Source organism: Gambusia affinis, linkage group LG17 (assembly GCF_019740435.1).
Source record: "Gambusia affinis linkage group LG17, SWU_Gaff_1.0, whole genome shotgun sequence".
In the NCBI taxonomy this organism is placed as follows: domain Eukaryota; kingdom Metazoa; phylum Chordata; class Actinopteri; order Cyprinodontiformes; family Poeciliidae; genus Gambusia; species Gambusia affinis.
The window spans coordinates 14,595,473-14,608,558 of record NC_057884.1 but is presented as its reverse complement, the minus strand read 5'-3'; the positions used below and the strand labels follow the sequence as shown (position 1 = coordinate 14,608,558).

The 13,086-nt window shown below is 38.4% G+C and overlaps 1 protein-coding gene across 1 annotated transcript in view; it reads left to right on the top strand.

Moving 5' to 3' along the window:
• kcnn2 (potassium calcium-activated channel subfamily N member 2) overlaps positions 1-13,086 on the top strand; it is a 34,374-nt gene that overhangs the window by 7,070 nt on the left and 14,218 nt on the right. The window contains exons 4-5 of the mRNA XM_044144156.1: positions 12,315-12,733; positions 12,942-13,083. Of these exons, the coding sequence (XP_044000091.1) occupies positions 12,315-12,733; positions 12,942-13,083 (561 nt within the window). The remainder of the gene's footprint in view (positions 1-12,314; positions 12,734-12,941; positions 13,084-13,086) is intronic.

Sequence of the window (13,086 nt, the reverse complement as noted above, 5' to 3'; positions counted from 1 at the left end):
AAGTTCATAGACAGATCCGTAGAACCTTCTGTGAGCAAGATGACCTACAAACTTTCTTAGTTACTCCAGTTCTGTCAGGAGGAAACTATTGTGAGAACTTTCCTGAAGAAAATCTCTAATTCAGCAAAGAAATAATGTCAGAAAGGAAGAAAGAAAAGTTTAAATTGTTTTTTTATGCTACAAATGTAAATATCTGGTTTCAGCTGTGCTTCGAATCATGAATCCATTTTTATAAAAAGACATTTGATTAACTAAATGGAATAATTCAGTTTTTCTCTCAGGAATAAGAATCACACCGAAGCCCTCTTTTCCCCCCTGCTAACTCAGGAACACTGAAATGCTCATTTTAGCTCCAGAACAAGCTTGTTTTGAGCTGCATTTATTGTCAGTAGATGCATATTTACCCCACAGGAAGGCCGTTCAAACCTCTTTGATCCGAGCTCCTCTGACAGTCACATCAAGAACCAAAGCATGTTTCACACCAGATAGCTCTCCCTTCACAAAGAGAGTGGTTTTTCATGTACTGACCTAAAAAAGAAGAATTGTTTGCCACAGAGTCAATTACTGCAGCTCACCACAAATTCTCAATAACTGTACTCTGGAGATGAATCAGGGAACATTATCATGCCTTGCTCACACTTCTTGACTCAAGGTCTTGTAAATGTAAAAGATGATGGGGAGTTCTGTCTCGCAATTCATCAAACCCCACTGGGATGTAACCATCATCCAGTTCCTTTTGCTGTTTAGATCCAGATCACCATGTTTGCGCTGCGACTTCCACCACACCAGCTGCTCCTTTCCTTCCTCGCCTCAGGCTCTTTTGTGGCGGTTCTGCTACTCTGTCAATACCCGTTTCCTGCAGACTAACATATGTGCTGGTACACACACACATAAGGATGCGCGTACATGGATTATTTAATTCCAAATTAGTCTTGATCACGACACATATGCATACATCCTTTTTGATGTGTGCGTGTGTGTGTGTGTAGGTGTGTGTGCGTGTGCGTGTGTGTGTGTGTGTGTGTGTGTTTCCTTCTCATGCCCCTCAGCCTCCAGTTTCACAGGATGGGAAATGTGGCAAAATCTTTGTTTAAAAATGTGGAATAAAAACCTAAACTTGTAGCTTTGATGTAGTTTTATGGTAGATTTAGTCAATCAGACCTAAATTAAGAGTTTTATTCCAGATTTTGAGTAAATGAAGGACCTTTTAAGTGATCTGACATCAATGTCTGGTTGGAAAACTCAAATGTTTCAACCTGCTAGCTAGCGATTGTATATAAAGTTGAAGAATTTAGAGGTAGTCTTGTTTCATTCTTTTATGAAATCACCAATAACCAGGGCAACAGATTGATACTGCCACCATTAATCTCAACAGTTACAGGTTTGAAAGTCTCACATTGTCACTTCTAAGTATTATTCCTGTCAAATAGTTATTTTCCCTTGTTTGACAGTGTTACATATGCTAAAGTCATATATCATCGGCCCAATCCCGACACTCTAAAACTGGCTTCTCTAGGCAGGGATACTGGTTTTCTAGAAGGTTCCAGACTTGAGTCTTTGAGGTTCCTGGGTTGTTTCAGGATGTCCTCATGAATTCTCCTTTAATCTGGGGATAGTTTGTGTCAGATGGTTGAAACTTGGACCCAAAACACACAAACACAAATGGATAAAGCTGGATAACATTAATGCCCTGACCCTTTACTCTATGAAACATTTTTAGACTGCTTAAAATCTCAGTCTGTGCTAGGAAACTAACCAATCGGTATTTAACTCAAAGGAGTTGTCCAAAATTAGCCCAAAACTATGAAAAAATCTTGTTGATGACTCCAACAAAACACACATTTCTTTGAGGTACAATTAGCTAAAAGACATTTATCCCATCCTGAGTAGGGAAGAAGGTATATATATCAATCTGTATGTATAATTTTGACCCTGTGAGAATTAAAGAAATTTAATAATATATTAACTTTTATGTCAGGTCCTTTTCAGAAATCACTTTCTATGCAAATTGTTAGTTATATAATCACTTCACTCTGGGGAAATGTGGTTCAAATAAATCTTTAAACTTTTTAAATTATTGCCATTCATGCCCATGATGAGTGCATGTAAACTGCAACTGGAGAAGAGGTTTAAGGGGAAAAAAGATGCAAATCAGATAATTTGATCAATGTTACATAATAGCGCCTGAGAGGCTTGAAAGTGTGTAAGGAAAGCGAAGGAAAACCATCATCCATGCACAGTTAGCTATCAGATCACAACCACCCCCAACCCTCACCATTTGGGGGGGTTTCCCCAAAAAGTTTGCAAAGAGCAAATAAATGCATTTTATAACAAGTTTTATAAGTTGCAGAATAGATCTGGTCAGATGGTCTGGAAAAAATTTTCACTCTTCATCTCAAAGACTGCATGGAAATTAATATTCCAAAACAGCCCCATTAAATTTCAGGAGTCCACACTAAACTAAATTGGAAGGTGTATGGAGATATTTCATTTTAACTTTAGTGCAAGCCTCCAGTTCCACACAGGAGCCACACATCAACCCTCCGCTTTAATGTGATGTTTCCTTTTTTGACCCTTACATCATTTCTCGCCACAAAAGTGCCAACGTGTTTGCAGTGTTGCAAATTAGATTTCTGCCTCTAAAGAGCACTTTTTCCCCTGCTCCTGCAGTGGAATAGATTATGCATGCACATCCATGTGTACTCACAGATGCCTGTCAGATGTAGAGGCATAAGTCAGGATGATGAAATGTTTCCCCTCACTATTTTCAGAAATCTCAAAACTGATTTCCTTGTCAAGCTCTGGAAAAGGTTTTAAAGCACAAACACTTTTCTGCTTGGCATAGCTGAAAACTCCCAAGGTTGGGTCAGACGAGATGGAGACTGAATGCCCCTTGTTGCTATAATTGTTTATGGAAACATCTGCTTTACTTTTGCAGAGATCTGGTGATCTACTGAAACAGTTACTTTACAACAACAACTCAAATGTCTTGTCAGCTTTGGATAAAGACGTGTAAAAATCATGAAAATAAATTTATCTTTTATCACAACTGCATAATTTCACTCTCTTGATTTTAGAAAAGTCCAACCTGTAGTTTGGGTCCATCTATTTAGTGAGGACAAATCCCACTTAAAAAAAATTAAGCAGTTTTAACAAGATCGATATTATCACTATGGCTTAAAATATATGCAACTAAAATGTCAAACCTATGATCTGTAGTCCATGTCTTTGTTGCCTTGTGGTGTTAATAAGATGTAACGCAGTACCATTTTAGCCACAGACCAAAATGGTGGCATGGTGGAAAGGGAAATACTCCAATTGTTGGGTCATTAAACCCTCAAATCAGATGCAATATAAATGCTAACTATAAGTTTAGTAGTAAAAAAACAAAGGTGTTTAATAAATGTAAAATTTGCTAAATAATACCAGGACTTCACCTGGTATACAGATTGAGTTAGCAACAAAAATGTTCAAGTGGTTTTGATGTGGAAGAAACGATTAATATGGGAAAAAGGCCTGAACAGCAGCTGTTTACTATGGTAGAGGACGTATGATACTGTGGGCCTTTTTAAGATGAGAGAGGATTTTAATTAAAAATCTGTTGGACTCAGCAAGAAAGTTGTGAGTGGGTCATCAGAGGCTTTTTAACAAGATGTTACCCACTCGACTCGACTGTGTTGTAGGCAAAAGGTGTTTATTCTTTATATGGGTCCCGATAATTATGTCATTTGCCTTGTAGCTCTTCATTTGAGACTTTTGCCCCGTTTATTAATGTTGAATCATGAACACTGACATCAACTAAAGCAAGTGAGGTCTGCGGTGCTGAGGTGCTGTTTTTGAATTTCTTTAGATCGGACCATGACGTGTTGCTTTATGAAACATTTGAGCCTTCCTCACGTTGTCAGAGAGTTTTTGTTTAAATTATTGCTTGATCCTACAGATTTAGCAGTAATCAGGCCTGGGTTTTACAAAACATTGTCTCAAAAACAATGTGGTAAACCACCGTTAATTCAAATGTTTGTAAAGGACAAAATGGCATAAACAGCTGCATAGTCAGTAGCTCTGCTGCCATGCAGGAAGAAACTCCCGTCCTCACGCACGCACACAACCCTGCATGGATGGATGAAGTCATCAGTTAGAAACATCATCATGTGTTTAATTCAACATCTCTGTCTGATATAGAAATTTGTTGATCTGAAACAAAAAATTGAAGTCAGCAAATAGTACATTGTAGTTAAATTAAAGGTTGGATTTTCTTAATTTGTAATGTCAGATTATGTTTCTTCAATGAAAGATTCATTTATTTAAATGTGTACTAAATACTCTGCTATGTCTAGTCAAATTGTCTGCAGGTTCAGAAAAACTACCATCGATGAATTTATTTATTGTACTTTCACAATTCATTTTATCACTTGAATTTTTTTATTTTTTATTTTTTTTATTCAGATCAGATGTTTTATTTTTCACTGTTGAGTATTTATATAAGCTGTTTTATGACTTCAAGGCAAGTTTGGTGCATTTGCAGCAAAGCATGAATATGAGTCTGTACCTCTGTCGTGACTTTGACTTCCTGTTGCCTAAACCTGACACTAGCTGCAAGGAGCCGAGATCCTCTTCTTGTCATCTGACAGCTGATGAGCTGGGACTTTTTCTGAGCAGACACAAACTCACATCAAGGACCACTTTGCTTGGGAGGATCTGTTTTGAGAACACCACATCTCTCTTCACCTCGTAGTGACAGTTTTGCTGAGTTTTGCTAAACTTTTTTTTAAAATGCTTCTGGGGCCTGTTTTGTTTTTTGGTAAAACTCAGCGCTGGCAGACGGTGTTAGACCGTACAGACCACAAGAAACATAACACACCACAGTGTCGAAACTTGCACCAGCAAATCCGGCCGAGGCTGTCGAGTCGCCTTCCCTCTTCTGGTGCTGCGAAATGTGTCAGAGATATGCTGCAACGTGCAGGAGGCGCTCCGCATTTCTCAAAGTGAAATCTGTCCTCTACCTGAGAGTCCAGACGGGAGTCGGATAACCAGCGCTGACTGGTGACCTCAGCGTTTTCACTGAGCGTCCAAGCTTTCAGCAGCAGAGACGCCCAGTCATGCTAATCCCAAAGATTATTTATTGATGGTATTTACTGCATGTGACTTTAAACATTCAGATGATTTTGAATTATTAATGTACACAACTGGGCTGCAGCCGCTGCTTTCCAAAAGACAGGCGGATTTACGCGCTCTGACTGGAACATTGCTTGAGTGGACAAATTGCAAATGCAAGTTTCAGACTTAATCTTGAGAAACAAAAGCAAACTGAATCTGCAGCAGCCTCAGATTTACTCGGCAAAGTGGCCTCTTAGTGGCTCACTTTGATAACATAAATAAAGCATTGCTTTAATGGCTAATTGGACTGAACCTCTCAACCTAATTTACTAATGAGACTGAGCTATTTAATTCTCAGTGACAAGATATATGTTTCCATCTCCACATTACACAGATTAAATATTGAGTCCCATTCCATTAGTTTTATTAGGAGTTGTGAAACCAGTAACTAAACTAACCGGTGTTTTGCCTGAAATGCTTCCAGACAGTTCCAAGTTCATGCAGGAATAAAGCTTAAGACCTTTTCAGCTGTGCTCTATATCAACCTGACGTGAATAAACCTCTGTGGTGATGAGAAAAGGGGCATGCACTCTGAGTGATTAGGCCGCATTTTGAGTCCATCAGGAAACAAGCTGACTATCCGAGAGAAGCACTGGATGAATTAATGTGTCTTCAGTAAGAAGCACTGCGCTGGCTGCTTTCTCTTTGAGGTTTGTTTCACAAAATTAGGGATTACTCTGTGTGCTTATTTACTCCACTGTCAGTATGAGGCTGTAATATTTTGAAAATTTTAAATATTGTAAACAATATTTTCATCTACAAAAGGTTACTTGAATGTTAAAGATTGCTGTTAAGATGCTAATGCTTATATCTACTTTAACTACTTATGCTGGCATGTATTGCTCATGAAGTATAATGTGTGTGTACTGGTTTAAAGGTGGCTTATTATGCTTCCTTAAACAGATTGGGTCAGGTCTATGGGCTACGCAAATCATGTTTATTAAACTTTTTGCACAAAATCATTTGTAGATAGTGAGATTTCAGTCTGCTCAGCTGTGCCCATTTTGAGATCCTTTCATAAAAAAAACTGCTTTGGGGCCTCTTGTCACTTTAAAACCAAATAAGTTGCTGTTGGCCACGTCACCCAACTTTTACACCAAGCATGAAAATGTCTGCAAACAGAGCAACAATTATACAATCTTACTGCTTTTAAAAGCAGAAGTACAGCCTCCTGAACAACCAATAAGAACACAGCAAGCAGTTTCTGAATGGTAAGTCAACAATAAAACATCCAACTGGAAGTACAAAAATGTGTAAAATGTGGATTTTGCATTATATGTCCTCTTTAAAATACAGACTGGGTGGAGAGTTCAATGCTCTAAACAGCTTATGAATGTCCCCAAGTGTTATAATTGTGATTTTAAAATAATAAGAATTTGGTCAAAGCCCTCTTCTATGTGTAAACAGCAAGCATTTGGAATGCTGAGGTGGTTCATCAGTCCATCTGCTAGTTGCAGTGCAAAATTGGGAAATTACAGCATTGTGTTATTATTCTAACATTGTTATAGCAGGGGATTTGCATCCAAATCAGTCATCAAGCCAGTTTCAAGTGAGAATTTATTCAGAAATTCAAAATTTTGTAAAACTCCAAAATCATTCCTGAGTAAATGTTAGCCTTTTTTATATGTGTGAATTTTTCTCACTTATTACTTTTCCATCCATCTAGTTACAGTCATTGCTTCGAGGTTTCTGTCGGCTTTGGAAGGTATCGCTTCCGGCACCAACAATACTGAGTTTTCTTAGATGACGTGGCATGACCTGAGAAGTAACGACAAGAGTTCAAGTTTTGCTTTGCTCCCTTTCTCAGACAGCCTGGGGGCAGCGCTTGTCGCAGTGGTGAGCAGACAGATCAGTCTGACAGAAGTATGAAGGAAATACATGTAGTGAGAACAACCTTTTAACACTCTGGCCAGTTGAGAGGAGACTTGTAGATTTATGTCGCACCAGTGTGTAATTGTAACAAAATATGTCCCTCTACTGCATTCATGCTGTGACCCAATGTTTATTACTTTATTTAAAAGAAAATGTCTTATCAACATCAAACGTTTTCCAAAAGCATATCACTGCTACCAGATATGTTAAGATGCATAACTTTATAGGACAAATGGTACAGAGGTAAATTTCTCAGGTTATGACAGTCCTGTGTGGGATTAAATAAAAATCTTTCATTTAAATTATCTTCAGGAATAAAGTTATAGATAGTCAACAGCAAATGAAGGTTAGCTAGTTAGTACAAGGTTAGTACAAACTGCCTCCTAGAATTGTCTTCAAGTTCTGCAAGTTTCACACCCGTTGATTTTTTAAATATATTTTAGGCACCAAAAACCAAAGACGAAGATGAAAACAACTAATGTTTTAACCGAGCCATTAGTATGCATTATATGTAGAAATGCTAACATGATACCACTGTCATACTACTGCATATCCACAGTGCATTCAGATTTTGTCCAAAGCTAGCTGAATTTAATCACATACCAAAAAATAAAATATGCTTTGAACACATTAAATGGGGTCGTGAACCAAATATTCACTTACGATAATAACAAAAGTAATCTACAAATGCAAAGAAATCAATGTTAATTAGTCTAGCAATGAAGGAGCAATAAGAAAACATGATGCCAAAAAAAAAAAACAGCTGATAAAGTTGATTTCCTGGCTCTGGCTGTATATTTGGGGTTGCTGTCCTGCTAGAAGGTGAACCTGAATAATGTTGTGATGCGACATAATGTGAAAAGTTTTGCCAGACACTATTTTGCAAATTAATTAGGAAAGTTTGCATTTCAAATCATTCAAATCACACATAGGGTGATGTTTCTATTTTTCTCCATATGTCTGTCATAACTCCTGCTTCTGCTGCAGGCGGGGGATACTTTCTCATCTGATGTAAAGGGCCCTTGAGGGTGTTGTATTTCAGGTCATCCATTACTATAATTGCTTTTACACACCAAGTAGGCTTTCCTCATGCAACCTAGCCTAAATGTTTAATTACGCAGTTTTAAGGTTAACAAACTTCGTAATTGCTTTTGACAGGTCCGGTTTGTTGCCTAAAACGTACAATAAAAGGTGACTTGTGCTTTGTGCAAACACTACAATGTGCTCAACTGCTTCAAGAGTCTCAGTTCTTCCAGCAAGAAACTGTAGTCAAGTGCCGTCCCAGCTTGTGTTTCGTTGTCTACATTACACTAAGTCGGAAAGCCAAACAAGGGCAAGCTGTGGTTAGAGTTACGCACTTCACCGACAGACGTCAGTCTGTTCAAGAAGCTCATTGTCAATCATTTGAAATGAACAACTGCCCTTGAAATTTTAATGTGTGTGTTTTCTTGGGTTGGAGAGGAGACTCGTGGCAGGTTTCATATAAATGTAAACTAGCTGCAGAGGCTTTGTTGGACAGTTATACTGCTTGTTCGAGGACATGTGTTTATTGTTGCATTCTCTGCTTTGTTCCTAATGTGCCAGCTTGTTGACACTTTGTATTTCTGGCACAGAAGCTTTTTGCAGCAGAACTGACTCAGAGGCGTGGAGCGTGCGCTAAACTCTGTGAGTTAATGTGATGCAGTTGAAAAGCCAAAGTGTTCAGAGTCTCTTTAAAGCCGTCAAACTACACAAAGCATTCATGTATGTCTGCAAAAGAAATGGCAGCGCACATTTTTTTTGTTCGCTTTTTTTTGTCCTTGAGATGAATGCATTAAACAGGAGCTTTTGTTCTTTTGAATTTGACATATGAGGTTTTTTTTTTTTTATTAATTCTGTTTTATATCTGAGCTAAATTTACCATCTAGGTCACTGATCCCATTAGCGCTTCATGAGTGGGGCGGTTCTTAACTTCTATAAAAAGAATCCCAAACTGAACTAATGGAAGATTGTCGGCTAAACGCCTTGTCATGATCTGACACCACGATTAAACTCAATAGGAACAATTAAAAAAAATTTTAAATAGTAAAACAGCCATGTCGATGGAAAAACTATTAATTGTATTTCAGTCTTAATCAATAAACCTTTTTGCAACTGAAGTAGATTTGGGTATAGAAACTTAGATATATTTCAGTGTTCATTTCATTCTTACCCCAGTTATTGCACATTTGAGCAGCTTCCTTGCTGTATTTGATGCCCAGAGCAAAGCAAACTACACCAAGGACCATAAATACATCAACAGTGAACTATAAGTCTAGATAGATAGATAGATGGAGGAAAGATAGATAGATAGATTTTTTTTTATTTTTTTTTCCCTGGTAATATGTTTTAACCTATGGTTCAAGCATGGTTTAATATGCTTCAAGCATATTTAACTTGTCCATATTAAAAGATGATTAATAAATTCACAGGAAAAAAAAGGATGAAATAGCTAAATACATTTTTTAAAAATGACCAAGCTTTGGCAAACTGAGAAAACACTACAAAATTAATTTCAAAATATACAATTACAATTCCAAAATGCTAAGCTCACAAAATTAATATGCTTTTTCAGCATCTTTCACATAGCTAGGTAACAAAATGTTTCACACCATACAAGCTTAAAAATAAGGAAACATTTATTGAGAAAAAGTAAAAGATTAGTTTTTGTTTCATTATCTGTCTTATATGTTTTACTGTTATAGATCGAGGATCACCCAACTATGATCATGTATGTTTTTGATGTGTTTCTGCTTCAGCACGCCTGATTCAAATCCTTCTATTACAGTCTCAGCTTGTCATCAAATGCTGCTGAAGCATGTTGATCACTCTTTTGTTTTAAATAAGGTGTGCAGCAGCAGGGAAACACCTGCAAAACATTCAGCACAGGAGCCCTGCAGGACCAAGGTTGAGAACCCCGAGACAGAATAGATAGACAGATAGACAGATAGAATAACGTGATTTAAGAATACAAACTACAGCTTATAAAGTCCAAATTCGAAACAAATTACTGGAAACGAACAACACCGAAGAGGCAACAAGCCAAACCATAGAAAAGTGAAGGATGTGGCGAGGAGATGAAGCAATTGAGAGGCTTTTAACTGCTGGGAGGATGGATGCACAGCATGAGGACCGGGCGTGTGAAAGCTGTGCAGCTGGGGAACAACCTGATCAGTGGAAGCTAAAGCAGGGTGACTAATGAAAACAGACTAAACACAGAGGAGCTGAGCAAATGTTTCAAACTGAACCAAAAACCTAAACACTAACAGTAAAATAGGACTAAACCGGTACACAGTGAACAGAAGACAAACAAAGGAACTAAACATAAGGAAATTAATTTTTATTTCTTTCACCTTAAATGAAGATAAAAACCCAGATTAATCCAAATACAAAACCAACTTAAAACCAAAAGGACAAACACCAGATTATTAGTGTATAGTTAAAAGTTTTTGATCTGAGATATATTGTGGCTCAAGTCTAGAATAAAATCTTAAAATCAATTCTAAAAATAATAATTAATAATTTAGTTAATATCTTAATAATCTTTCTTCGTTCTGAAAAGTTTAATATGTGTTATAGCCTGATCTACAGGAGATAAAATCATAAATGACAGCCGGTTACTGTAAGCCTTTAAACTGTTAGTACTATATCTCTATGTTTTTAAATACTAAATGTTTTCTAATGCATATAAATAAACTAGAATACACATTGAAGTGGTTTTGTTTATTCTTATTATTGATAAAAATGAACCAAAGCTGTGTTTACTCCTGAAACATTCTGCTTTAACCCTTAGATGCATATTTTAAAGCTCATTCAACTTTAACTTCACATCACTTAATCCGATATGCAGAAGAATGTAGAAGAAAAAAAATCCAGTGGAAAAGATCCACGCCACTCCTCAAAAAGAAATCTGCCCACCTTGCTTTTAGCAAGCAAAACCTTCCTGCTCTCACACCACCTCACCTCCCATGGCTAAAGATTTCATACAGACTGCAAAGCTTTATTAATGTTGAGCCAAACGTTCAGCCGACCTTTGCACAATTTTGCCTCCAGCTATGTCACTCTGTAAGCAGAAGCATTGTACTCTCTGTGCATATTAGAACCAAGCACATTGCTAAGGTTTTTGATCAAATGTAATGGTGCAGTTCTCATTTTCTTTTCTTTTTTAAAAAGCCATCCACTAGGATAAAAAAAAAAGATACTAACATCTGAACTGTTCGCTCATATTTGCTGACAGCAACATTTTTTAAGATATCTACTGCCGCTTGTGACGGCTGGTGCAGTCAGAGGACCTTGACATGATTAAGTGGATGGAGAGAGAGCAGCTATAGAGGATCACCAGTGCTGTGCGTTAGAGAGAGAGAAACAGGGGGGGAAGTTAATGTGGCTCGATAGCACTTAATTTGCAACCCAAACCAGCAAACTGAACCTCCCAAGGCAAGGAAGATTGAGACGCTGTGTCCTCAAGCATGAGCATGGAGAGGCATCGTGTGTGGAAGAGGAGGTGATGGCAGCCATCAGGGAAGCTCACAGCAGATTGAATCGAAGAGGTGAAGATGAGGTTTGAGCTGCAGCAGCAGAGGTGACCATGTGATGAAGCTACCGTGTATGACAGAGGACAGGGAGGAGGAGAGTGATGAGAGGCCCTGAAATCCATTCTTTCAGTCCCCTGTGAAACTGTCTACCTTCTGGTCGAAGTGGAATGGTGATCGCAACTTTATGCTAACGTGCAGGCAGCTGATGTTTGCGTCAGAATGATCCCAATGTTTACCACATGCTGCAAATGAAGTGTTTTGTGTTACAGCTTTTATTTTTGCTTTAAAGGAGTCTAAGATAGAAGTAAGCAGAACTTTACGTTATTGCAGATGTTCTCCAGATTATTCCTAGTTATTTATGGCAGTGAATTAGGGCCATTGAAGATAGAAAAAAAAAAGGAGTAAATTTCCACCTAAATATTTTCAAGGTAATTTCTGAGCTCCAAACGTGGAAAATTTGCTAGAAAAAGAAATTGAAATTTTGAGAGTAAAATTCTAAACTTTGTGACTTTTGATATTCAGAAATCTTGTTTCCATAAAGCCTGTAGAAAGCCTTTGCAGAAGAGTTGTTCAAATCATCACTCAAAGCTGTGTTAACACTCTTTGTATCTAAGCAGGAAAAACAAGTTGAGATTTGGTTAGTTTTATTGGCGTTCTCCTATAAGAGTGCTGCAGTCAAAATGTTCTCATCATTCCCAGTCAAAGCTCACGCCTTTCCTTCTTTATTGACAGCTCTTCATGGTGGACAACGCGGCCGATGACTGGAGGATAGCCATGACATATGAGCGCATCTTCTTTATCTGCCTGGAAATCCTGGTGTGCGCCATACACCCCATCCCAGGGAACTACACCTTCACCTGGACAGCCCGCCTGGCATACTCCTACGTCCCATCCAAGACGGACGCGGACGTGGACATCATCCTGTCCATCCCCATGTTTCTGAGGTTGTACCTCATCGCTCGGGTCATGCTGCTGCACAGCAAGCTCTTCACCGATGCCTCGTCCCGAAGCATCGGCGCCCTCAACAAGATTAACTTCAACACCCGCTTTGTGATGAAGACCCTCATGACTATCTGTCCTGGCACTGTGCTGCTGGTCTTCACCATCTCACTCTGGATCATCGCTGCATGGACAGTGAGAGCTTGCGAGAGGTGCCTGGACCAGTTTTTGCCGCTATGTCATGCTTCACGGCATCAAACATAGATAGAGGCGTAAAAATAGACCAAACACTTCTCAGCTCACTGTCTCTGTGCCTTAAGAGAAACAGAGTTATATCATAGACTGACCAGCAGAATAAATCTCTTTTCAGGTGAAAGTAAACCATTAGGTGTAAGGTAAACCTGTTATTGTTCTTTACAGGTACCATGATAACCAGGACATAACCAGCAATTTTCTTGGAGCCATGTGGTTGATCTCAATCACGTTTCTGACTATTGGATATGGGGATATGGTCCCACACACATACTGTGGAAAAGGAGTCTGCCTCCTGACGGGCATTATGGTC